Here is a 27,793-nt window from a genome sequence, read left to right as displayed (position 1 = left end):
ATGGGCCACTCAAATACCCTGGGAGAATCTGCTTCAGTACAGAAATAAAACTCTCTCTGACCATAAATCCCTAGTTGTCACCTACCCACTCCACATTAGAACCCAGCTGGAATATCAATTATAACCCATACATGATGGGGACCACATCGTGAAATAACCCCCTTATCTGTCCAAGATCATCATCTGAAGCAAGCTCCCTATGGACAAGAACACACTAAATTAAAGCGGGACCACTGCGAGAACAACAAATGCAAAACCTATAGCCACATCTCCATGGCTATGATGATCACCACCTTCTGCAACCCACCTTTCAAGATCCATGGGTCCAACAGAACATTGTATGCAGTGTACTAAAGCAACTATGGCGGTGACTAGAGATGATCATTATGTTTCCAAATAACTAAAAGACAAAAATATTGTATCAGGGGTTTTAAACCCTTTCCCCGCAGTGATCAGTGAGGTCTCAGTCCTCATTCTCAAAGGAAACTGTGTACTCCAAAATAGGAGCCTGGACCTTAAATTCAAAACTTTGCTAGATGTGAAAAAGCATGGACTGACAGAAACAGAGGGTATATGGTTTATTACAGCAATCTGTAATCTAACTACTTTTGTTAAACATCCATTCAACCTCCTATTATTTCCCAGACTTGAAGAAGACTGCCCTGTAAGCTCAAATGCTTCTCTCTAACAGAAGTGAGGCCACTAAAAGGTGTCACCTTGTCTTTCTAAAATTTTGGGACTACCTTTGTTACATACTGCATATGCATTTCGACATACAGATGCAAAAAAAATGCCTAGTATCTTATACACACACCATTTCCTAACCCTTCTTAAAAAAAAAAAAACACCACAAAGTCCCTCTCTGCACACAATTCTCACACTTTGCCACTGGCAATTCCTTACTTGTCCCACCCCCCACCTTCCCTTGCCTGCGCTCCACTCCCCAAATTTCCCTGTGCCTAGTTTTCATTCTCCGTCTCCAACTTTCCCCAATTGTTGCCCTTTGAACACAGCACCCCTCCCCCGCCAGCTCCACCAACTCCTTCCCTGCACCCTCTTCTGCCCCGGCGGCCGCTTGCACACAGCTCCTACCTTCTCCACTCCCCTTCCCCCCCCCCTTGCACCGGCCCTTTCCAATTCCGCCCCTCACTGTGCCCCAACCACGTCACGGACTTGTCCCCTCCACCACCCCACCCCCCCCCGGCAGCTGGCCCCCAGGGGGAGGGGGTTCAGGCGGCCGTGTACAAGCCGGCGCCGGGTCTGGGCGGGGTTTTTAATCGCTAGCCCCGGGGGGGGCCGGCGCTGCAGCGCACCGAGCTGCTGCTCAGGAAGACCCCGGTTGCTCGCCAGGTCCCGCCCCTGGAGCCCGCCCGCGGCGGCTGAGGTTGCGCCTTGGGCTTGTGCCAGCGGACACTGCCCCCCCCGCCCCCCGCCAGTGAGTACCCCCTGCCCCCGCCGCCCCCCCCCCATGGCCTCTTTCCGGTCCCCTGAACGATGGTAAACGTACACTAGGCGGCCGCCGCAGCCCTCATGCTACGGGAGCCTGCGGGGCCTCAGGGGCGGTGCTCGGCGCTGGCACCGCGTCTGTGGGGCGCAGCCGGAGGCGCCTGGGCCCAGCCGCTTAGGGTGGGCGAGGGGACAACAGAGCCGCCGGGCCGGGTTTCCCCACAGCGCGGAGCTCCTGTCACAACCGCGGCTGCCGCGCAGCTAGAGTCCGCCTCCCCCCCCCAAAGTGTTACGGGAGCGCTGCCGGGCTAGTGTATTAACGTGCTACACCGGCCGCGCGCTGGGGGGGGGGGGGATGAAAACGACAAACGGGCAGTTTACGGGGGGGGGGGGGCGGGTGGCAAAAGTCTGCAACGGGGCTGTCTGCGGGGGGCGGGGTGGTGCCGCTGGCCTGTTACCCGGGTGGGCCTGTCCCGAGGCGTTGGGCAGGTTAGCGCTGCGCGTGTCACCGCCGGCCGAGTTACGGGGCGGGTGGTTGCTGGCGGGCACGTCCTGCGCTAGTCTCTGAGGCCTGCAGTAGCGCGGGGCTCGCACCCCGCCGCGCTATAAACACGCGCGGGAAGGGACAGGCTGGGGGGTTGGTCAGGAGGCGCTACGCCTGCAGGCTGCTGGAGTCAGCCACGGGGGGGGGCGCTCGGCGCTTCTGTCCCACACTGCACTGTGGCTCCGGGGTTTGGCCCCCAAAAACCACATTGTGGACCTCGAACTGCTGCAGTAGCGCATGGCCCCCCCCTCCCAGTTCAATTAATCCTTTGTAGTTGTGGCTTCAAGACGGAGTCTGAGCCCAGCTTCTGTGATTCCTATACCAGGACTTTTGACTTTATTACACACTGACAAGGTCTTTGATGCTCTAACCTCACCCTGACCAAAAGCCGAAGGCTAGTACACAGCTGCCTCAAAGGGTGGAAGGAAAGCTGTTGCTGCTCTGGTACTTGAGGAAAGTGCCATCCTATTCCAACTAGGCTCTCGCTCACTCCCTCCAGCATAACATTTCACTGCCTCATCGCCTTCTCCATCAGCTTCTTTCACCTCCTTGTCTAGTTAGTTACTCACTGGGGAGCACTCTGCACGATCCAGGGACACAGGGGGCCCAGGGAGGTAGTTGACCTAATTTCCATACTGAAAGGTTGGTAATGTGATGTTTCTGGATCTAGGGGACACAGTCTAGCCCCCCATTGCCTCTTCCTGTTTTTTTAATGTACCTTTGAAAAATTCCACCCATTTTTCAGCTGCAGTATGTCAGCCTACGAATGGGAGTAATGCTATTCTACTAAATATGAATGACACAAGAAAGCAAACATCATGCAGGACTCAAATATCAGGACCTACCAAAGTTAGGATTGCCTCACAAGCTTCTCTGCCACCTTCCCTAGCAAATGCATTATAAACTGTAAGCCTGATTCACAACATGTCCCTGTCCTCTAGTGTAAATTAGGAGTGTAATTTCATTGCAAGTATTTATTTAAATTTATATGAATTGGAGGAGAATCAGTCCCCTCCACCATCATCCTGTAGGAGAGTTACACGTCTCAGTGTGCAACCCCATAACCTTTCAAACTAGATATGTAAATAGGGTTTAAAAATAGTAACCCTGTAATCTATTAAAATGTTATGAAACAGTTCACCTTTAAGGAGTTGCCCCCCTTTTAAAATACATAGTTAATTCTAGTGATGGAGAGATGATGTATTATTAAAATAAAAATCTTTTGCTCAGTTTGGTTAGAGTTAGGGTAGTTCTGCTCCACCCCTATGGCTAACCCGGCGGAGAAAATGTGTATTTCTTACCCCTATACATTTTCTTCTGATGGATTGCTGCGTCTTTCTACTGCCTAAAATGTTATTCTGCTAAAACTTGTATGGGATGTAGATACTTGCCACAAAAGAAGTCTCCTTATGCAGGAGGCACTGTTGAGCAAGACACTAGAGAAGGGCTCTGGGAAAATGACACACACAGCTCATGTAGCAGTGCTGCCAAATGTACCTCAGCCCACATCTGCTCCCTTTTTGCAAATGAAGAGGGTAGGTCCTAATCAATGGGCTCAGTCCTCCTCAGTCCACAGCATAGGGTATGACTACACTACAGGATTATTCCAAATTTAGAGAAACCGGTATTTGGAAACAGATTATATAAAGTCAAGTGCACGTGGCCACACTAAGCACATTAATTCGGCAGTGTGCATCGATGTACTGAGGCTAGCGTCAATTTCCGGCGCATTGCCCTGGGGGTAGCTATCCCATAGTTCCCGCAGTCTCCCCCACCCATTGGAATTCTGGGTTGAGATCCCAATGCATGATGGGGCAAACACACTGTCACAGGTGATTGTGGGTAAATGTAGTCACTCAGTCCTTCATGAAAGTAATGGCAGACAATCATTACCCGCCCTTTTTCCCTGGATTGCCCTGGCAGATGCCATAGCATGGCAACCATGGAGCCCATTTAGCCTTTTTTCACTCTCACTGTTTGTGTACTGGATGCTGCTGACAGACGCAGTATTGCAGTGCTACACAGCAGCATTCATTTGCCTTTGCAAGGTAGCAGAGACTGTTACCAGCCCTATTGCACTGTCCGCTGCTTTGGAAATTGTTAATGACGGTTACCAGTCCTATTGTACCATCTGCTGCTATCATGGGTGCTCCTGGCTGGCCTCGCTGAGGTCGGCCGGGGGCACATGGACAAAAATGGGAATGACTCCCCAGATCATTCCCTTCTTTACGTTTTGTCTAAAAGTAGAGTCAGTCCTGCCTAGAATATAGGGCAAGCCTACTAAAGAACCAGAGTGGACAGCCGCTCCGGGTCAGAGCCCCAGAGATCCTGCAGAAATGATGAGCTGCATGCCATTCTACAGGGTGCCCCTGCAACAACCCCACCCCTTGCTTCCCTCCTCCCCCACCCCTCCTGGGCTACTGTGGCAGTTATCCCCCCATTTGTGTGATGAAATAATAAAGAATGCATGAATAAGAAACACTGACTTTATTGAGATAAAATGACGGGGAGGCAGCCTCCAGCTGCTCTGATATTCCAGGCAGGACTGAATCTCCAGGAGACAAAGCTTAAAGAAGGGAATCACCGAGGCCAGCCAGGAGCACTCACGGGATGATGAGGACGGTTACCAAGCCTATTGCACCATCTGCCATCAGGAAGGGGAGGGGAGGAGATGCTGCTGTTCAGCGCTGCAGCACCGCGTCTACCAGCAGCATCCAGTAGACATACGGTGACATTGAAAAAAGGCGAGAAACGATTTTTTTCCCTTTTCTTTCACGGGCGGAGGAGGGGAGGAAATTGACGACATATACCCTGAACCACGCGCGACAATGTTTTTGACCCTTCAGGCACTGGGAGCTCAGCCAAGAATGCAAATAGTTTTCAGAGACTGCGGGAACTGTGGGATAGCTCGAGTCCTCGGTCCTCCCTCCCTCCCTGAGCGTCCATTTGATTCTTTGGCTTTCTGTTACGCTTGTCACGCAGCACTGCGCTGAGTCCCTGCTCTGGCCTCTGGCCTTGGAGATTTTTTCAAATGCTGTGGCATTTCATCTTTTGGAACGGAGCTCTGATAGAACAGATTTGTCTCCCCATACAGCGATCAGATCCAGTATCTCCCGTACAGTCCATGGTGGAGCTCTTTTTGGATTCTGGGACTGCATGGTCACCCGTGCTGATCGGCGCTCCACGCTGGGCAAACGGGAAATGAAATTCAAAAGTTCGCGGGGCTTTTCCTGTCTCTGGCCAGTGCATCTGAGTTCAGATTGCTGTCCAGAGAGGTCACAATGGTGCACTGTGGTATAGCGCCCGAGGCCAATACCGTCGATTTGCGGCCACACTAACTCTAATCCGACATGGCAATACCGATTTCAGTGCTACTCCCCTCGTCGGGGAGGATTACAAATACCGGTATTAAGAGCCCTTTATATCAATATAAAGGGCTTCGTTGTGTGGACAGGTGCAGGGTTAATTCGGTTTAACACTGCTAAATTCGGTATAAACGCGTAGTGTAGACCAGGCCATAGTCTCAGTCAGACCCATCAACAGACCTCCAAGAACAGTCATCTGGGCTCCCTAAGGATTTAATCTTTGTTCTTTTTACACATCCTGGGGTTTTTGAGGGATTACTCCCAACCCTTATCTGCTTTTCCACTACATCTTCAGCAAGAGCAATGGGATGAAGAACAAGATACCCTTAATCTCATAGGAAGTCTTCTCCTAAAACGGCTCCTGCAATATTGGCTAGACCCTCGTCACCCAATTTCCCATGTTCAGCAATGCTTCCTGACTCTGATAAAGCTAGAGAAGATGAACATTGGAAGTGTACCACTGTCACTTCTGTATAAGAATGCATTATTGCCTCCTCTTCCCCTCTGAGTGACCCCAGAACCCCCTAGCATCTGACAGCAGGACGATGGCAGTATTACACATTTCTTTGGTATCTTTGTCAAGGAAAGTCTGAACATTCTGACATCTTCAAGGAAAGGAAACAGCAGCCCACTTTAACAATGGTTGTTGAGCTGCAACAGCTGAGGAAGGTCTGAGTGGCCCTGCTTTTGTAAATCTGATTAATAGAACCATAGAAGATTAGGGTTGGAAGAGACCTCAGGTGGTCATCTAGTCCAACCTCCTGCTCAAAGTAGGACCAACCCCAACTTATTCATCCCAGCCAGGGCTTTGTCAAGCTGGGCCTTAAAAACCTCTAAGGAAGGAGATTCCACCACCTCCCTAGGTAACCTATTCCAGTGCTTCACCACCCTCCTAGTGAAATAGTTTTTCCTACTATCCAATCTAGACCTACCCCACTGCAACTTGAGACCATTGCTCCTTGTTCTGTCATCTGCCACCACTAAGAACAGCAGAACTCCATCCTCTTTGGAACCTCGCTTCAGGTAGCTGAAGGCTGCTATCATTTTTATCAGGTCTCAAAGGGTGGTTTGACTTATTTTTATCAGCACCTGGCATCTGGCTCACTCACTGGTTTTGGCTGACAGAAGTAAATTCAGTTCAGTCAAACCTTAGTTCTAGGAGATAAATAATCCAGGCAGTTTGATGCTTTGGACTGAAAAATCTTTTCTTATTTAGGGCTTGCCTACAAAGGAGATTTTTCAAGGATAATTATATCAGTATAACTACAGCGCTTAAAGTTAAACTATGCGGGTATAACACCCCTATATGAAGGCTCTTAAGCTGTGTCTACATTCAGGGCCGCCGAGTGCAGGTTCAGGCCCCAGTGAAAAATTTTTTTTCGGGCCCACCAGCAAGGGTGGACCGGCTAAACAGGACTGACGAAGCCAGGCCCCGGGCCCCCTTCCGGAACGCCGGGCCCCGGTAATTTATACTGGCTTCCCCCCCTTCTCGTCGGCCCTGTCTACACTGCCACTTTCAGCGCTAAAACTTTTGTCCTTCAGGGGTGTAACAACAACTAAACAACTGAACAACTAAAGTTTTAGCTCTGAAAAGCGGCAGTATAGACAGCACTTTATCGCCGGGATAAAGCTACCACTGCTCATTAGGGATTTTTTTATTTTTTATTTTTTATTGCCGGGAGAGCTCTCCCCCAGCGATAAAGCATGTCTACACTGCCCATGTCACAGCACTGCTGCAGCCGCGCTGTAACGTGGGTAGCGTAGACATACCCTTACTCTGGATTAAGACTGGCCTTTTGCAGTTTAGCTTAAACTGCTTCTGAAACAACATAAGGTAAACTGGAAAAAGACACCCATATCAAAATAGGAGTGTCCATACACTGATTTTTACTGATGTAGTTACAACATTTTAAATTCACCCCTGATCTTATACATCATTATAATTTCTCTGTGCAGACAAGTCCTTGCAGCAGATAAAAATTTTAGCGGTTTAACCAGATACTCCTACTCATTGTCCATGGTAACCTCCAGGGCCGAATATATTCTGGAAAATAAAGAGCAATTCCTCTATCTAGTTGGAGAGCTAGGAACACTCTAAGCATGCCTTGAGAGCATCTCTTGATCTCTCTGATGGAGCAGCCAGTTCACTTGCTTCTGCAGTGACTCCAAGAAGGCATGCTTGGCTCCACAACTGCAGCTAATCACCCTTATATTCCATCCTTATTGTAAGACTTATAACATTTTCCTCTTATATAGGGCTTTAATCTTGGCTGCAAGGGTGCTGAGTGAGGCACTCTGGGGCACTGCAGTGTCAGTGGGTGCGTGGTGCAGGCCCTTTAAAACTGAGCTGCTCGTCCACAGCGCAGTTTGCAGGCAGGAGCTCCAGCAGCTTACACTCCAGGCCAGGTTTCAGTAGCAGCTTGGGAAGTTTCTTTCCTGAGATCTGAGTTTGAAAACTTGTCCCCCTCCCAGCTAGCGGGAGGAAGAGGGGAAAACAGCATTCACCACCTCCTACCAGTAAGTGCCTGCCCCGTGCATGGAGGTGGGGTGGCAACAGAAAGCCCAGATGTGCCTACCTTTAAGATGCAATATAGGCACAGTACAGTACGCTATTCGTTAGGGGGTTTGTCGTCTCCGCTGCTGCCTGATAGCTTATTTCCGGATCCCCATGGCATCTGGTTGACCATCAGTCCGTAACTCTGGTGTTCATATCTTTGAGGTTCTACTGTACTGGAGAAGCTGATGGCAATCAAGACACGTCTTTCACCTTCAAAACATCATCCTGCATATTCTCCAGACCTCAGTCATCAGTGTTTACCCTCAGAAGATACTGGTAAAGCTATACGGGCCTCATCAGGAAAAATGGGAGGTGAGGAGAATCATATAATGCAGTTACAAGCAGACCCTTTTCTATAACTGTACTACATACACATCATTGATTTAATTTGTGTGCATCTGTTGGTAGTTTTATACACAATACACAAAATAAGAGTGCACCTCTCAACCCACTATATTAATAGTCTTTATTTCATAAGGAAAAAAATACAGTAGCAGTGCAAAAAGAGAACTACTGAAGAAGAGAACAAGACTTGTACAAATATCAAAGAAACAGTAAACAATAAATAAGCTAGGGTGTAATAATGCAAACTCCTAAGGAATTTGTAAAAACGTGTAAGGTTGTTTTTACAACGTACATACATACTGTACATGGGAATAAAAGTTGAAAATTCCAACTTGTACAACACAAACCTTTATTACACACAGGAATGTCATTACAACTAGTCATTTTGAAAACATTCTTGCAAATATAGAACCTTTTTCCTCTTAAGCTCTGAAAAAAAAAATTTAACCCCATCCTACAAAGCAAATGCGCACCTACCCCTTTCCTCAAATTTTTATCTTTATATTCTCAAAATAATACATCAGGCTTCCTATAAAAATGTTTCTATAAAGTATTTCATTCTTGTACCTCTTCTTTGTGAATGTACAATACATCATTTTGTATTAAGGTAGCACCTCAAAGGTATTTTAGGTAAACTATATAAAGTGCGGTTACTGGTATACTGTTAACATGCCATAATATAATAATATTCAGTGCAATAACCAGTATGGTTGAAGCTTTTTTTAAAAATGCATGCAAATCTGTCGCTGTAATTTACTGGATTTACTTGGTTTCTTGTAGTAATTAAAAATATAATATTTACATGTCAAAACATAGCTACTTAAAGTTTACTCATATACAAGTGACTTAAAGTTCCTAAATTTACATCATGCATCCCAATTAAATCCCCCTAGCAAACTAATGAAATAATACTATATCTTTTTTATAAGAAAACAGTCATTTACAGACCTGGATGGTACATACTATGTATTTTACCCTCATAACTTTGTTGGAATCAAGCATTTTAAGTACTAGAAAGAGGCACAGTTATGATTATTATGCAAGTGATGACTTTTAATACAATCAAAAGCCAAGATTAAAGCCCTATATAAGAGGAAAATGTTATAAGTCTTACAATAAGGATGGAATATAATGAAAAGTAATTTTTTCCCCCTCTTTCACGGTCCCAATTCGGTGCATTCACAATCTTAGCTAACCATGTAAATGCATTTCTAGTTAAATTTGACCAGTTAATATTCTTGTTCCATGGTGGTACGTATAGCTTCTTAAGGAAGTGGTTGTATCCCATATTTCTATGAATAATACTGGCCAACATGGAAAACCTACTCATAATTAGAAAAGTGGCCAGATAATAATCAATATGTTATGCAGAAACAATATTCTATGATGAAACAGCCCTATAGTAGTGATTAACATAAGTAATCAATATGCTGTTATGTGCTAAGTTTTACAAACAGTTATTATATAAAATGATATATTCATACATTAGACTCTATGAAAGCTCGCTTTGGTTTTGCAGAAGTGACAGGACTTAGATGACCTTCCTTATTAACATGAGACTGCTGTTCAGATATAGCATCTGGATACAAATGAGGAACAGTTTTAGACATCCTGGTATCTTGACAGTGGGCAGGCTTTTGGCACTTGAGCTCTTCAAGTTCTTTAGGCTGCATTCCATTTTGGATATTTTCTCCCGGGGCAATAGCAGGAGAGGAAGTTTTAGTCTGATTACTGTATCCACCTGTCTGTCTGGCAGAGAATTGCTCACAGTTTACAGATTGAACAAACCCACCAGAAGCATCTTTTATTAACCCTTCAGATGCCTGACAATGCCAAGTGCGATTAGTTTGATTACTCTGCTGCTGGAACCTTGCTGTCTTATCCATGATCCCCATAAACGGTGTATTCCGAGGTCTGAGTTCAGTCGTACCACTCTGAACTTGACTAACTTTATTTTCCTTGATTCGAACATCTGGCCCTAACCCTTTCACGCTATCTGAAAAGCTGCTGCTTGAAGTTAAACTACTGGTTGAGCTGGAAACGATCATGCTGCTAGATGGAGAGCCAGAAGAGATGACATTAGTTACAGAGGCTTGCTGCCTTGCTTCACTGCAGTTCATTTGAATTCCTTGAATTGGAGCTGCTTTCTCCATGACTGAAGGTGCAAGGACAGTAAGCCTATCAGTGGTTTTGGCCTTGCTTGTGAAAGAGTGAGAAGAGAGACTCTCACTATGCTGTAAATGGGGACTCTGGTTGGATGCTAACTTTTCATTGTACAGTCCAGAGCTGAAACCTGTGGGAATGCTTCCAGATGATAAAGTGTTTGGCCCATCTAAATGCTGACTTTTATTGGTTAGATTTCCAGGGTGTCGGACAGGCATAGCATTTGTGGGAAGATGCTGAAAAGGAGACGGTGTCTTTGCACTACACAGTGTAGCTCCAGTTCTTGATCCAGGCTGAATGGAATTCAAATGCTGATTAGTTTTCACAATCTGTGCTTGCTTTGTAGGTTGCATGATCAACCCTGGTTCTTTCAGATATTTACTCCCATTTTTTTTCTGAGGGGACATGGGTCTGGCTTTCTGCTGAAGGCCGTCTTGAAGGGTTCTGCTGTAGGGAGAAGCTGTCTGGGAACGCTGCAGCCTCTGTGAAGATGGAAAGGGGTCATCATGGTGTGGAAATTCTTCTTCTCTTTCTTCAAGATTGAAATGATCATTCACTCCTTGGACAAGAACCTCCTCATTGTCAGAGTCATTCTGCTGTGCTGGCTGTGGAGACTGTTGCTTTTGTTGCTGTGTTCTCTGAAACTGTTTACACTCCTCTTCTACTCTAGCTAGGAGCCTTTTGATTTCTTGATTACTGGGGCACAATTTTATGGCTTCACGTAGGTCAGCAAGAGCTGTAAGAAACTGTCTGTGTAAAGGAAAAAATAAATAAAAGTAAACTGTTCCAAAAGAACCCCTCACCCACCTTGTCCCTCTAAAATTAAAAAAAATTATTACAACTTTGGGCAATTAAACTTCCACCATTGTGTACTGGCTGTGCTCTCTATTACCCATCAAGGCAGCCCTTTGATCTATTGTCTTTTAAAAGTATCTGCTACTTAATGTGGTGGTAGGAAATTAGAGAATTCTCAACACTCAAAGGGCACCTTAGGAATGAGGAGAAAAGAGACAAAGAAGTCCCATATCATTCCCATTCCATCCCATTGGAGGATCAGAAGCCCTTCAAGAAGGCAAAAGCAATGAGTTAGCTGGCAGCACTGGACACAGCAGCAGGAGGGGATAAGGAATTCAGCACAAAAGGTGCTTCACTTTAACTGGCACACTGAGTTCCTTTGTAATGTTCCATACCCCAGAATAAGTGCACCCCTCTCTCTCTGGCTGCAGGAGAAGAAGGGAAAAGGTACCTCTTGCTGGGACCAGAGTCTTTGGAGGGTTAGGTTCCCACCATACACCTGGGGGAATACTGCACATGTGCAGAATTTATGTTGCCTGCAGATTTCTTTGCTTCCCTGCAGAAAAATGATTTTCTGATGGGGAAGCAAAGGGAAGCCACACAACAGCGGTCACATGATCCTCCCCAGCAGTATGTTTCAGGTGCCTAGGGCAGCCAGCAGAGAGGTAAATCACTGTGGGGCAGAGGGTGGGACTGAGGAAGACTGAGGTGGCTCGTACACTGTGCTGGGCTCAGCTCCTAGCCCCGGCTGGGCTGGGGAGGATGGGACTTCCTCTTCCCCTGCACGGCATCCAGGGCTGTGTCAGACCTACCCGTAGCTGTAGGAAGCTATGCAAACTCCCTCCTCCCCGCTTTTCCTGCACCCATTGCTGCTCAGCTGCAGGGGGAGGGATCACTGTACAGGGAGTTGCTCCCCCATCTGTCCAACCCCCATGGATCCAGACCCCCTCCCCATACCCATACCTCATATCCCACTGAGCTTCACCCCTCCACACTCAAAACCCCCCTCCCTCTGCACCTGAAGTACCTAGATGAGCCACCCACACCTGGATCCCCACCCCACTGAGCCCCACTCCCCCAGCTGGTCCCCGCACTGACCTCTGCACACCCAGACTCCCCTGTCAAACTCTAGCCCCCCTGCACCCAGACCCCCGCGCTAAGCCCCAACCACCTTCACATGGACCCACCCCTGCAGAGTCTATTACCATTGCACCCAGAACCCCGCAACAAGCCCCTGTGCATCCAGATCTCCCCCGCACCCAGATTGCTCCTCACAGAATCCTCTCAACCCCCATCTGGATACCCCCACACTAAGCCCCTCCACACTTGGATCCTGCCTTGCTCAGCCTGCCTGCCCACACCTGGTGCACCTGGCACGGAGGGGCAGGGCCCTGCAGTGTTTCTGGGGCAGGCCCAGTCCTTGCGCTGTGTCAGCCTTGGGTGCAGCCTCACCCTCAAGTCCATGTACCAGGGGGAACTGCACAGTGATCTCCCACCTCTGTGCAGCCACTGGCCTGTGCTCCCCAATGCCATGCTGGAGCCTCCACATTTATTTGACAAACAACATTTGCAGAATTTTAAAATATCGTGCACAGAATTTTAAATTTTTTTTTGTGTGCAGAATGTCCTCAGGAGTACTACCAAGAGCTGACAACTACTCTTCCCTGCCCCACTCTTGCCTACATCTTGGACTGCTGCTCATTCAGCAGCTTCTTGTCCTTTGGCATTCTGTCATCTATAATAGTTCCAGGGTTTTTACTGCTGACCCATCCAGTTAGCTAGTTTTGGTACCCTGCAAGGAATGCTGATGGATTACTGCTGGCTCAGTCCAGGTGACTGGCTTGTCAACACCAAGATAAACCCCAAAGAAGGCTTTTGGCCTATGGAAAAGGCTAGGATAAAAGGGAATATAGCTTAATTTACAGTCATTTATAAAAAGGTAGATACCAAAACTGGGCATTTACTCACTCTCACCATCATTATTTAAACAAGTGTCATGAGGAATTCCAGAAACAACTGTTTAATATCCTGCCTACCTGGCACCTTTCACTTGCATTAAATTCACTTAACTCCCAACAAAATTAATAAACACAAATGGAAAAGAAGAAAAGGGGTCAAAGAATTTGCAAGTATCTCTAACTTAAAGCACCTTAAATTTACCTGTGAATTAGCTGTTTAAAAATGTTATAGACACAGTCACAGACAGTACCTGCTGTTTCTCTTGGCTCTTGCTCTAGCATAATAGGCTTCATAGGATTTGGGTTTCAGATCAAGTGCCTTGGTAGCAAACTCTTCTGCCATGCCAAAGTCCTAATTTAATAGCAATTATATTTTCAATGTATACAGTGACATTTAAATATTTTTAAAATGTTACATGCACGTAAGTTGCAGATACTACCAGAAACAATCTTGAGAGCTCTCATAGCCTACCCACTTCAGACAGTACTATTTAAATTGGCAAAAGTAAAGTTGGAGGGTTAAAAAAAAAAAAAGAGGGGGGGGGAGAATCGGGATGGACCTTATGCTGCCACCCCTAAGGCTTATCTACACAGGGAAGTTGTCCAGCATACCTATTCCAGAATAACTATTCTGTTATAGCCCCCTGTGTCAACACTCTATTCCAGAATAAAAGCAGGGCAGTTATTCTGGAATAGCTATGCTGGTCAATTTCACCCATGTAGACAAGCCCTGAGTACTACTTTACTTTATGAGGAGTCCCATTGGTTGTGGTAACATAGGGCTCAAAATCAGTAGATGATGGCTGAAATAACAGTGGATAAGGAGTTTACTAGTACTATAGGTTGGGAAGGAAGGGGTCCCAGCACTTACATGTGCAGTGACCCATGAAAGTAGCAATCACTTCTGGAGTAACAGGTAATCTGCCCACCTGTATGGTTTGCCCCTCTCCCCTTGCCCCTCACTTCATGCTAGTACCACAGGGGTATTCTGTACATCCTCCCAGTGGTAGCTTTGCCTGCCCCTCCTTTAGCTCAGCAGGAAGAGCAAGAATCACAAGAGCATCATGGTGCAAGGACAGCATACTAGCTAGCCCTTTATACATTTATGGGGTGTGAGCTTCATTGAGGTTTCTAGTACTCCAAGTACATGAGCAACAGAGCAACAATAAGAACTTACATTTGTTTTTCTGCGACACCGTGACAGGTTTAAATACAGGGAAACTCTTAGTTCATTGAAAGCTTTCATTTCTTCTCCAAACCCTTCCCGAGGAAACTTCCTTAAGGCATACTGATATCGCTGAGCTGCTTCTTTCATCTTCCCTTTCTATAGGTTTAGAACACAAGAGCTTTAGAAGTTGGATTTGTAAATTTCTCAATATTAATCATTCCGAGTTGACATTTGCTAAACAGATGCTCTTCAAATAGAATCTATTTTTATAGATTTTGTATTTACAGTTTTTTTTCCTTCAAAAACAGGGATAGTTATTCAAATATTTATATTTAAATTTGTAGCACTGGTGCCAAAGCAGAGTTCTTCAAACATGTAAGGTCTTGTTGATAACACAACTTCTTGATCTGGTATTTAATGTGGAACAGTTTTACAGAGGATAATTGAACAATTGGCTTAAAAGTCTAAACAGCAAAACTCTACAGGCCAGATGATACCTTTATGCCACACCTTTTATTGGGGGTGGTGCCTACCTATAAAATCTCAGGATAAACTCAGAGGAAGGACAGTCTATATCCAGAGCAACATACAAATGTAGATTCCAACACCTCCCAAATTCATTTAGGAGCTGGAATTGAAACAATGAAGGTGTCTTGCTGCTGTGTGATTTGCTGGGGGGTGGAGGGAAGGAATTGCAGGGGGGAAGGAAGCAGGGACATCTTGACTTGCTTAAGAGAGACTGAAAACTGAAGCTAACCTTCTCCAGCGACTACCAACAAATTTTAAAGTCCTGGAAATTCTAAAAGAATCCAAAAGACATTCAGAAAACATCTCTGTGGTTAGATAAATGTCCCTGAGAAGATGTTGCTAATGCTTCTTACAGAAGGAGAATTTAGATAAGGACTAGCAAGGGTTTTAATTAATAAAACTGAAATATTTTTCTTTTTTAAAAATATTTTATAGTTAATTTCTTGTTTTAATAATTGCTTTGTAATTTGTGTTAGCCTAAATAATAAACTTGTGTTATAAGTTCTCTCATGGTGTCTCTCTCTATAAAAATAGGCCTACATTTTCAAAAGTGACTAGTTATTCTGGGTACATCAATTTTTAGGCACCCAACTTGAGATACTTGATAGGGACCTGATTTTCAGAGACTGTGCGCTCAATTCTTTCTGAAAACCAAGCTCTTTTAAGATGCCTCAAGTTGGGTGCCCCAAAACCATCACTTTTGGTAATTTAGGCTATAAAGGAAAGCAGTTAAAGGAGTGGGAAGACTAATGTAACTGTCCTAAATATATGCTACTACAGCCTCATGAAGGCATCAGGGATAGAACTCTTATACCTGAACACTGTATACCAATGAAGCTTTGAGTTTGAGTTCATTAATATAGTGGCTTAGGCCATAATGCATAAAACACCACACAATTCAGTAAAACGAATACAAAATTTAAAAATACAAAAATTAAAAATCACAAGATCAGCCCTTCCCCTAGAATCAGTTACACCTTTAAAATAATAACCCCTGAAAAGAGATAAAAATAAAATGGGTTTGAAATACACTTATTTAGGTCATAAGGAGCCTCTCTTTTGCATTTTTTTCTGTTTTTTGCAGATGCAGGTCAGAAGTAGCAATAAAGATGTAGAGGCAGACCTTTGCAGTCCTTCCAAGGGGTGACCCCCTGGATTTCAAATCCCATGGCTAAAATGGCCTTTGAATGATAGCTTCCATGGGTATTACATGGGCATATTACACTAACGAAATACAGAAAGAATGTCACACAACTTAAGACATTTCCAATTCACTTCTTGTGAAACAATCTCTCACCAGAGAAAAGCATTTATCAGGCATGCTAAAGTTTGCTCAATTCATATTTAAACAAATGATATGCAGAGAAGTATCTTAACAAAAGGATATGCTTTATGTATTTTGTTCATACCGAATTCAATAGGATATGTGCAAATTAGCTTTCTGCCATTTTAAGGAATAACTAATTACCACCAATATTTCAATGAACAACTTGAAGCATAGTAAAGGAAATCCAGGTCAAATCCTTTTATCCATTTTTCCAAGATCTGAGTGTTCCCAATCAATTTCTCTCTTACAGGGGAAGGATATTTTCTGTCAAAGCTCCTTGGTTCCCATACCCCACAACATGAGGGAAGGAGGTTGCATATACCTTATTATCAATACTTTCTTAAAGACAAAGCAGGTGTTTTAACAATCATTACCTACTTTTGAGTAATAGCACACTTACAACATTCAGTTAGCAATGAAAATAAGAATCTACCTACTTTGTACATTATGTTTCCTTCTTCCATCAACTTCTGTAGTAGAATAATCAGAATATCAGGTTTAGAAGTTGCCATTGCCCACGCTGCATTTCCTGCAAGTTAAAATATTAAATATTTTTCAAAAGACATTTCTGATATTACTAGAAAAAAAAACTAGGCTTGTTTCCAACATAGTTTCACACTCAAAACTTCAGTGGATATTCCACAAGTGATGAATGATTGTAGAAATGCTTATACATACAGCAGCCTGGTATTAATGGTTCAAGTGTGTTTGCCCTGCTTTAGGTCCCGAAGCATGTGTTTAAGTGCAGTCCTAAATAAGGATGCTTTCCTGAACTGTGGTTTAAAGGTTCCCAGACTCAGTAGCAATCACATACACAAACACACAGTAGTAATAGCCACATAATTAACTGCTGAACCACAGGATAAACTAGAGCCATTAATTAATTGCATTCCTCAGGCAACTGACCACCTCACCTGCCCTCTGCCCTCTAATCCGTTGCCCCCAGGACTGTTAATATTCCAAATCTTTGAGCATTTTCAAACAGCTGCAATGTAACACAAAACCCAAACGTGGAATTTCTCTTCAGAAAAGATAAACATCTCATGGGTCAAGGATTGAATATTATCAGTCCCGGATTTCATGCTGGAATCCATGGATTAAGTCCATGAGGGCTAAAAACAGGGCCTTTATGTCATTAGAAGCCCAGTATTCTCACCTCTCCCTATAACAGTGATATAAGTTTTTTTATTCTAGCCCATCCTAGTAGATAGTGAGATATGAGATCTTAAAATCAGAACAGTAGTGTGTACAGAAAAGCTATTTTAGATTATAATTTTAGAAACCTCTAAAAATTATTTCTATTCTCCGAATCCTAACTGCAGAGTCCTGCTAACTAAGACACCTGGTTTCACAGATGGAAGATTAAAAATAATATCAATACAATTTTAAATAACCTCTGAAAGTTCGAAAATGGTTTTTCAGAACAACATCCTATGGCATGGTATAAACAGCTTTATCGGTACCCTTTTGGGATGACTTCATAATTCATGTCTAGCCACTAGCATGTAATGGCCCTACTCCAAATAAATGTGGATAAATTCTTTACCATACCATCATGTATTCTCTAAGTATTAAAGGGAAAAGCCCCTTCTTGAGCATTAGTACCAGTTTGCTTTCTTGAGGCTCCACAGCCTCCTGCTATAGTCAAGGTTCGAAGTGTTAAGATGGGAAATACAGAAGTGGGAACAAAAAAAATGATTGTTTGCTTAATACACTACATATATTTCATACAACTGGACCAGCAAGGCTGGTACAGATTCATTGGCTTTAAAACATGTGGCTATCACGTGAAAAAAAGTGTCCAAAGTGCTCTGATCACCTAGCTCTTGAGCTATGCACTGAATTAATGTCTGGAAAAGATTTTCATATGCTAAATACCTATTATACAACTACACCTCTACCCTGATATAACACTGTCCTTGGGAGCCAAAAAATCTTACTGTGTTTTAGGTGAAACTGCGTTATATCAAACTTGCTTTGATCCGCCAGAGTGCGCAGCCCCGCCCCCTCGGAGCATTGCTTTACCGCGTTATATCTGAATTCATGTTATATCGGACCGCGTTATATCGGGGTAGAGGTGTATTTAAATTAATGGAAGCCCCAAAAGTTATGGAAGTGAAATTTTTTATTAGAACCAAAACATGAAGAAAAGCTAGAAGCAACTAGGGCTGGCTGAAGATGATTTCCAAATGAAAAATCCCCTTTTGCACAATTAGAAATTTTCCCATGCAAAAATTTCTGTTTTCTGCTAGGAAAAAAATCAAAATGACAGCCCCCCAGCTGCCTGCCTGGAAGGCTCGATTTCACTTTCTGCCTGCAGGGAGAGAGTAAAATTGACAAACTTCCAGGAAGGCAGTTAGCAAGCCAAAAAAAATCTGTTTTGGTTCACCCAAAACAGAATTGTTGAGAATTTCTGTCCAGTGAAAAATTTAGATATTTACCTTCCACCCCTTCCCACCCCCCAAAAAACTCTGACATTTTCCCTGGGGCAGAAAATTCCCTTTTTAGGCAGGCTCTAGTAACAACCCCTATATTTAGGTTGCCTAACAGCTTCCATTACAAACTATTCTTGAGACATTTTCTTTGAGAAGCTCTCACCTCCCTTGTTTGCAGCATTATTTTGGTAGCAGGAATGCCCTGAGACTACATACATGCCTTTTTCTTTTTCCCATAAAATTCCATTCACCTTTTGCTGAGATATAAACTGATAAAAAATTCACCATTTCCTTCTCTTGTTTGCATTCCCGAGGAAAATGCAGCACACCAAAATAACAACTGAATATAAAAATTCTAAGTCTGGACTGGCAATACTGCTGTCAAATCAGCATCACCAGTAGCACACACTGCACTGGGAATTCCCAGGAGCTGACAGAGCACATGTAGTTAGTGGGACCTAGTTCATAGCCCATGCCCCTGTAGCAACATCATGTGGCAGAAGGAGAGAGCAAACCAGTCCTGGCCTCCTCCCCACCATGAACTGCCCCCAGATCCCGCACCTAGCCCCAGTGGCTCATTCTCCCTCACAGCTCGTCTCAAGGGGCACCACATGGGGACAGAGCTCCCTCCAATTCCAGAGAAAGAGGCAAAGGAAGCAAGGCAGAGAGCATGTGCGTGCTAAAATATTTAGATCCTGAAGTTCAAGAGGCAGCAATCTGGCTTGCAGTGTTGAGGGTTCAGGGTTTGACACTTGATGATAATGGGTCAGTTGTTACAGCTGGATGCCACAGAATTTTTGTTTACCTTTTTCCTTTTAAAAAAACTCTAGAAAGTTCCATACAAAAATCTACATTAAATGAACATTCTTAAGGTTGCAAAGTCATGCACTCAAGATTTTAGAAATACCAGAATTAGGGTTGCCCGCATAACAGTAATTCAGCCCCTGCCCTTGTGCATAAGAATTTTGATTCAGTCTTTTAAATTAAATGCTCACTATGTTCAGCATTCAATGCACAAGGAGACACAATTATGGTTGCATGGGTAACCATAAAACTGGCATTTTCTAACTTTGGAGTGCTTTACTTAGAGTTCTTTGAAAGTCGGTTTTTGTATGTAATATGTTTTATAGACTTCCATTCAAAAACTCTGTTTTAGAAAAATGACAATTATTGCACTATAGCACACATTTAATTCTTTCCCTTCAAAACAAAAACAACACAAACAAAAATTGTGCTTTGATGATATAGATGGGCTTACTAACCTAATTTGGCGCCTTTTCTAAGTAGTGTGACCACTACCGACGTATTTCGACATCCAATTGCTCTGTCTAATGGACGCATTCCACTGTAGTCTACGTGTTCAATCACTGCACCCTTCTCTACTAAATACTGCACCTGGGAAAAAGGAAGGAGACTGGATAAAACCTTTCAAAACTTTCAACATGAGAGGCAGAATAGTGAAGCCACTTCTTAATCCTACTTGGAGACCCCATTAAATAAAGTCAGTCTCTAAAATAAGTTAAATCCTCTTTTGTCTTTTTACCCCGGAAGGGAAGGGAAGGAGAAGGCAATAGCCACATTCCTAATTTTACTGCATTAACTTCAGTGATAAATAATAATCTTTTTCTGTCTTCATGTCAGTAGAAAATATATACAAGACACTATAAGGCCAACACTACATGTTCACTCTCCCATTTGTTCTCATCATGAGCTTCAACATACTGGTATGGCTGCTAGTGTCCAAGATTATAAAACTGGGATGAAAATATAGAGGAGCCCTGCACAGACCATATGGGCTTCAGGATAATTAACAGAGGTTTTGATAGCATGTCACAGTATGTTGTGACATTAAAATGACAAGTGTGAAACTACAGTACCAAATTTGTTCTGATGTGTTTGGGGAAGAATGGCATACAAATACAATAAAGAAGAATGTACAGGCTATTTTTAAGTAACATTCACTTAAACATGGATTATTTAAAATGCCCAAGTTTAATTACATGCTTCAATTTTTTGTGATAACAGACATTGGCTTTTTGAATGCAAGAAGAAAACTAAAGCAGTAACATTTATTAATTTCTACACCACTTATCAGTGGAGCAGTTTGATGTTGCAGTTAAGAAATTAAGGGCATGTCTACACTGCATTCTAAAGCCCACATTAGCAAGTCTCAGAGTCTACAAACTCAGGCTTAAAATAAGCAGCTATATATACGCAGCAGCTGGAGCTGGGGCTCTGAAGTCCCAGGAGGAGAGAGAGTTTCAGAACTCAAGCTCCAGCCTGAACCCAAACATCTACACTGTTATTTTTGGTTCTGTAGTGCTCGATCTGAGCTCTGAGACTTGGGACCGCAAGTTTTAAAATGCAGTATAGACATAAACTAAAACACAAAGTGGTAAAAACAGAAATGTAAAAAGTAAAAAAGATGTCCAATGCTGAATAAAAATAAATGCATCAGAAATTTGTGGTACCCAAGAGTAGCTGGAATTGGCCCATCATTAACTTCTCAATAACCATTCTTGAAAGTGGGAAGTACAAGAAATGACAGTAATAGCAAGGTGGTTAATGGCCAGCAATAGTTCCTTGAATAAGGAGCCTAACAATTGCTTTCTATGGCTGATAATGATATAACCTGAAGTTAGACATTAAGTATCCTTGTCATTCACAGCCCCCAGGTCCTGGTGCTGCTGGTTTGCTGGATGAGCCTTTCCACTACCTCCAACAGTCTATGCTGTTGGCTGCCACCCTGACCCAGAGATCAAGCTGCCCAGACATACAAGGTGAAAGAAGATGGTAACTCCTAGTGCAACTGTCTGCTAGATTGACTGGCAGTTTGAGCTGCTCCGGCTGGTGACCAATCTCATCCCAGAGATAACAGTAAGGACCTTTGGTAGCACAGGAGATGTTAAGTCACATACAAGATGTAATGTCACCATCCAGGCTGGGGAGTCTAAAGACTGGTTCTCTCTTCCTCTTGTTGCTGATGGATGGGGATTCTGGATCTGAGGTGAGGTGCGTGTAGGGGCCAGCAATGGAAACTCTGGTCAATGTCCTCCTCCTGGCAGAGTGCTGCTACTACTACTTTGCTACTACTGGAAATTCCTAGGATTCTGAAGTCATTTAAGCAGGAAAACTGTTCCAAGTAAATTATGTGTTTCTGAGCTTCATCACACTGTTCTCAGCACATATGGACTAAGTGTTTTTCATGAATATAGACAGTGCATCCAACACCCCCACCCTCCAAAAATATATAGTCAGTAAAAAGTAGCAATATTGGAACTTTAACATGCAAGAGAGACACCAGTTAGAGGAGAAAACAGATTTATTTTTAAACAATCTAACAGCTATGTTCCCACACAACATGTGCTGGTTGGAAATATTTACTTCATATTTAATTTTTGTTAATGTCATTTCATAAGCCACTATTCACTCAGAAGTATATGTGCAAATACTGAAACACCAATGTTTTGATTACACAGTGGCTAATATAGTATGTTAACTACAGTACTCCCAAAAAGGCTCCCAACTGAACAGAGGGGATACACCCCAAATCCTACTAGGAGGCCTGAGGATTCCTTCTGCCTGTTAGAAATACACTCATGAGGAGGCTGAGCATAGTGCCTTCCAAAATCCATTAACAACCACTCGCTCAAAATCAACTACAGACTTGTGTAAATTAATTCAGATTAAGGTGGAGTGTGAATTTAAAGTACAATAGCTATTTCTGAGTAACTCCACATGTGGACCTTTAGAGGTTTGACTCTTCCTAAATAGCTATTCTGAAGCAACTGCATGGGTAGACATGCTCTAGCCTGAGTAAAGGCTACCTCCATATGAGTAAGAGGTTGAAAGCTCAGGCTCTAGGTTCCCCATTTAATTGCTGGATTTGGTATAGTGCATGTCCTTCCCACTAGTGTTCTGACATGATCTTCAAACCTGAAGTGAATCATCTCCTTGCAGGTAAGAAGTACATTACCTATCCTACCAGTTAACTCCTAGAAGCTTAACTTCTGCCAGTTTGGCTTAATTATGTTTTATTGCTGAGAGCCTCACCTCATGAATGCAAATTTGAAAAGTTTAAATCATGGACTCTGAAGTTACCATATATTGGCTGTAACAGTTATAGACATATCTTATTTCAGTTTCAAATTAATCACTGCTCCACCTGTAATACTTATAATATAAACTAAGGAAGCAGTGGAGTGCAGTGGATAGGGTACAAGACTGGAAGTGGAGACCTAAGGTGTAGTCTCAGCACTGAAGTGTCTGATTTGCCTTAGTTCATGCTGCAAATTTACCTCAACACCTTAGTTTTCTGCACTTATAAAGACTGGATAATAATGTTTAGCCACCTTTACAGAATGTTGTGAGATTAACAGAAAAAAAGCTTAACAAACACTATGTGGTATTATCATCATAATCATAAACACTACCACATCAAGAATGCAGGATATCTACACTAGGATTAGAGAAAGTGCTCTTTATGATACAGAAATGAACCACTCAATTTCAGCCTTCATGCACCATTATTTTCTTTATATGTCCCTTTCATTTAGGGTCTTTGCTCAACATTGTTACCCAATGTGGGCATTGGAAGGCTATTTTAAGAAGAGTTACACAGAGACAAAGAGAAAGGATATTTTCCACGGTCTAGCAGACTTTTTTGTTTTGTTTTCTTTCTTTTTCTTTTAATTCCAGTAGATCAGATGTACAAACTTGGTGTTTTTCTTATGGAGATTTAAGATACCCGTTATGAAATACTGTAAAGCACAAGGGCATCAGAAGAGGTTACTGCACAAAGTGAGTAATTGCAGTTCTTCAAGATATATGTCCCTACAGGTGCTTCGCTTCAAGTATGCATGCATCTCCTGAATCTTGTTCAGAGATTTTCTACTAGTCGTGTCCATTTGGCCCAAGCATGTGCCCACACACCAAGGCTATATAGCAATGTATGGGAAACTGTCCTCAGTTCCTTCTCCACTTGAACATCCCCTAGAGAACAGTCTGAAGCAGAGGGGAAGGAGGGTGAGTAGTGGAGCACCCGCAGGGACACACATCTGGAGGAACCACAGTTACTACACACAGTGAGTAATCTCTTCTTCTTTAAGTAGTGTCCCTTTGGGTGCTCCACTTCAGGTTGCTTATGAGCAGAGGGAGCTTCAGAACTGAGTCTAGAATTGAAGACAGTACTGTAGTACCAAGTTTAGAAAATGTACGTACTGAAGCCTTTGTAATAGCCCTACATAACTCAGATACTGGCACATTCTTGAGTAATGCTGTGGATGTTGCTGCTGATTTGGCAGAATGTACTCTCACCCTTTGCAGGGGATGAACAACAGTTGCATCATAACAAGTAGGGATGTAAAAGTTTAACCGGTTAACCAATAAGCATCAGACTTATCGGTTTACAATTAAACTCCACTGCTAGCCGGAGCCTGGGACCATGGCGGCAGGGGTCCCTAGGTTGGGGGCCGGCAGCGAAGCCCTGCATAAAACGTGGGGGTGCTGTAGCACTCCCTCCCCCCACACCTCTAGTTTCTCAGTTAGATAGAAGAAAGGAGTCTCCCACAGAGTGGTGCCCTACACCCCCACTTCTTGTTCCTGGAGGTGGCAAAGAGATCCATGTTTGGAAGACCCCATCTTCAGAATAGCTGTGAAAAATTTGAGAGTGCAGCTCCCATTCTTAGTCCTGGGAGAAGCATCTGCTGAGAATATTGGCTGTGGTGTTCTGACTACGTGGGAGGTAGACAGCTGAAATTTGGATCTGATGGGCTATACACCAGTGCCATAGTTTCATGGTTTCGGCGCGCAGGGAGGGGGATCTTGCTCCTCCCTGCGTGTTGATATACATGCAGGATACGTTGCCCATCATGCCTGTGATTGATTTGCCCCAATGTGGGATAAGAAATGAAAGCAAGCATTCCTGACTGCCCTGAGTTCCAACAGAATTATATGGAGACTGGTTTCCTTAGATGTCCATCTGCCCTGGGTCATCAGAGCACTGAGGTGAGCTTCCCATCCCAACAGTGCATCTATTGTCATAGTTACTGATGGATCTGGGTGACAGAAGGGAATGATTGCACAGACGTTGAGTTGATCTTTCTACCAGTCCAAGGAGTTGCTCACTTGAAGAGGAACCGTCACATGCCTGTAAGGTGTCTCTGGCTGGAAAACAAGTCACTCTGAGCCAACCCTGCAAGCAGCAGACACATAGCCTTAAGCAATCAGTCATGGAGGTGCAAACTACCATGTGTCACAAGAACTATAGACAGCTCCTTATCATGCGTCAAGGGCTCCCCTGACCTTTGCCTATCAGACCCAACAAACTTATGAATCTTTCTATGGGAAGGTAGGTCCTGACTATCAATCAGTCCAAGGATGCGCCTATAACTATCTTCTGTACAGGGATTAACATGTTTTTGTTTTTTTTTACATTCAACTGGAGACACAATTCCTGGAAAAGAACATGGGATGTCTGGATGGAAGATAGCACTGCTTCGTAGGAACAAGCTTGAATAATCATTTGTTGAGGTACAGGAAGACAAGGATTGCTTCTCATCTGAGGTAAGCAGCCACTGCTGCCAGGACTTTTGAGAACACCATTGGAGCTGAAGAAAAGCTGAAGGGAAGAACTCTGTACTGGAAATGATCCTGGACTAAAGTGACAAATAGGTATTTCCTGTGTGATGGAGGTATCATTATATGGAAATAGGCATCTTGTAGGTCGAGGGCCAAAAACCAATCCCCTTCCTCTAGTGAAGGAATTATAGCTGCCAGTCACCATTCTGAACTTCTGAGACTTTACAAATTTGTTTAAAAGTCTTAGATCCAAGATCGGTCTCAATCCTCCATCCTTCTTTGGCAAAAGGAAATACTTTGAGTAAAACCCTTTGTCCTTATGAGGAGGTGGAACTGTCTCTATTGCTCCTTATTGAAGGACAAAGTTCATTTCTTGTCTCAATAAAACCAGTGAGCGGGGTCCCCAAAAAGGGATGGGGAAATGGGAAGAGAAGAAGGGAGAGAGGGATGTAAAATGGATGGCATAGCCCAATGTTATGACCTCTATGAATTACTTCTCTGTAGTGATCCACCTTCAAGCATGTTGGAAATGGGAAAGGAGGTCTCTAAAAGCGGGGGGAGGTGGGCAAATGGATGCAGCTGTAAAACCAGGCATGCGAGGATTCAATCCCTTGACTGACCCGTTGGAACTATTCCTTTGAAGATGACTGAGTGCTCATGGAATGCAAGTGAATGGCACTCTCTCTGTGGAATTAAGTGGATCTACGGATTCCAGAGAACTGAGCAGGACACCATCTCTGGGCAGTCTGTAACCTAGTAAATCTTCTCTTATTTGTACATGACCAGTGATCGTAAAGTAGCCCTAGAGTCCTTTAGTGTGTACAAGGATTCATCCACGGTCTCCGAAAAAAGCTTATGACCGTTGAAGAGGAGGTCCTCAACAGTTTTCTGAACTTCTCTCAGAATCCCCGAGAGTTGGAGCCAAAATGCCGAGCATAACAACTGCCATGAAGATGTTCCTGGCAGTAGTGTCCACAGCATTCAAGGCTGTTTGAAGAGAGGTTTCTGGCCCTGTGAAATGATGGACTGGAATTGTTCCCTATGTTTCTGCAGCAGATGTTCAATAAAGGCTGTAAATCTATTATAGTTTGTAAAATTATATTTGGCCATGATTGCCTGATAGTTCATGATCTTAAATTGCAGGGTTGCGGATGAATAGAACTTCTATCCAAAAAGGTCCAGTCTCTGTTGGTCCTTGTCATATGAAGTAGACTTTCCAGAAGTGTTACTTACCATGCTCATTTATCGCATCCACCACTAGGGAGTTTGGGGGGACGGGAGGGAATGCGGGAGAACAAAAAAAATCAGAGTAATTAAGGGAACATAATATTTCTTACCTGCCTGTTTACACCTTGGCGGAATGGTAGCAGGTGTCTGGCACACAGTCTTAGCTGGATCCAGAGCACCTTTTTAATGGGTAACACCACCCTGGAGGATGTTGGTGACTGCAGGATATCCAGCAGCTTGTACTATGAATGGAATCTGAAGAGTGTCAGCTACTCTCATTATAAGGTCATGAAACTGATGGAAACTGTCAGCCATTGAACGTGGTGGGGGCAATAATCATCTTGTCTAGAGACAAGGATGAAATAGGTGTTTGAGAAGTGGCCTCCTGCTCCTCAGATGTCTCTTCTTGTTGGGGAGAGGGGTTTGTTGGGGAGGAGAGGACTGTACAGATTTCGCTTCCCTATGAAACAGCACTTGTTGTGAATTGCTGCCAATAAGCAACCCAGGGTCTCAATGTAGCCATGGGGAGTGGGGACATATGGAAGTGCCGGTGGCATGCCAGGTTGGTTCCACCATCCTTGTTGCCAAGCATGATGATCTTCCTTATGACGGTCAAAGAATGGGTTCCTATAAGGCTATGTCAGAGAACCTTATTCAGAAATAGAAGAGACTGACTGGAAGTCTTCATCCTCTTCAATATCCTCCAATGGGGGAGCACACAGAAAAGGTCAAGATTCCTCGAGTACCAGAGAACAATGGTGATCTGGAGATCAGGGTGTCAGTACCAAGAGATACTCAGTACCCATGAGGAGCAGGGACTTCATTTAGTCAGTTACAGACAGGGCCTTAGCGTATCAGATTCCATGTGGTACCAAGTAAGGGTATTCACGCAGTAGCCGAAGCAGACTGTATTGCTGATTGGGGCTGTACCAGTGCAGGTGCTGGTGTGTGTGGCACCCTTACTTGCTCAGTATCAAGGATGCTGAATGGATAGGTACTGACAGCAAGGCTATGCCAGAGGGTGCCAGACTGGAGTGCTTATGGATTACGGCTACATTTTAGTCATGGGTATTTTAGTAAAAGTCATGGACAGGACACGGGCAGTAAACAAAAATTCACAGCCTGTGACCTGTTCATAATTTGTACTATATACCCCTAACTAAAACTTGGTCCAGGAGTGCTCTGGGGAAGAAGTCCAGGGGCACAACGGGGGCTGGGGTGGGGGGTTGCCCAGGACCCCCGCTGGTGCTGGGGGGGGGGGGGAGGCAGGTGGCGATGCGCGGCCTGGGACCCTCCCTGGTGCTGGGGGGCGGGGAGGGTTGGCAGGGATGGCAAACTCCCAGCCCAGCTCTGTGC

At 44.0% G+C, this 27,793-nt stretch overlaps 1 protein-coding gene and 1 long non-coding RNA gene across 5 annotated transcripts in view; one reads left to right on the top strand and one right to left on the bottom strand.

Annotated features, from left to right (window-relative positions):
• Positions 1–1,306: 1,306 nt before the first annotated feature.
• On the top strand, positions 1,307–27,633 carry LOC123343300. 4 transcript variants are annotated; one of them, XR_006572183.1, is made up of 4 exons: positions 1,307–1,435; positions 8,075–8,224; positions 21,300–23,431; positions 25,077–27,633. It is a non-coding gene; the product is annotated as an uncharacterized LOC123343300 (long non-coding RNA). The 4 variants fall into 4 exon arrangements; XR_006572184.1 differs by lacking the exon at positions 1,307–1,435 and adding an exon at positions 1,861–1,935; XR_006572185.1 differs by lacking the exon at positions 1,307–1,435 and having other exon boundaries at positions 7,063–8,224; positions 21,300–21,638; positions 23,333–23,431.
• The window catches only part of TANC1 (tetratricopeptide repeat, ankyrin repeat and coiled-coil containing 1), a 188,309-nt gene continuing 168,880 nt past the window's right edge, over positions 8,365–27,793 (bottom strand). Inside the window, exons 22-26 of the mRNA XM_044978309.1 lie at positions 19,894–20,026; positions 16,634–16,725; positions 14,351–14,497; positions 13,425–13,525; positions 8,365–11,170 (exon numbers count right to left, since the gene is read on the bottom strand). Of these exons, the coding sequence (XP_044834244.1) occupies positions 9,736–11,170; positions 13,425–13,525; positions 14,351–14,497; positions 16,634–16,725; positions 19,894–20,026 (1,908 nt within the window). The 3' untranslated portion in view covers positions 8,365–9,735. The remainder of the gene's footprint in view (positions 11,171–13,424; positions 13,526–14,350; positions 14,498–16,633; positions 16,726–19,893; positions 20,027–27,793) is intronic.

Source organism: Mauremys mutica, chromosome 10, assembly GCF_020497125.1.
Source record: "Mauremys mutica isolate MM-2020 ecotype Southern chromosome 10, ASM2049712v1, whole genome shotgun sequence".
NCBI classification, from domain to species: domain Eukaryota; kingdom Metazoa; phylum Chordata; order Testudines; family Geoemydidae; genus Mauremys; species Mauremys mutica.
The sequence above is the reverse complement of the archived record's forward strand: the minus strand, read 5'-3'. Positions and strand labels throughout refer to the sequence as shown.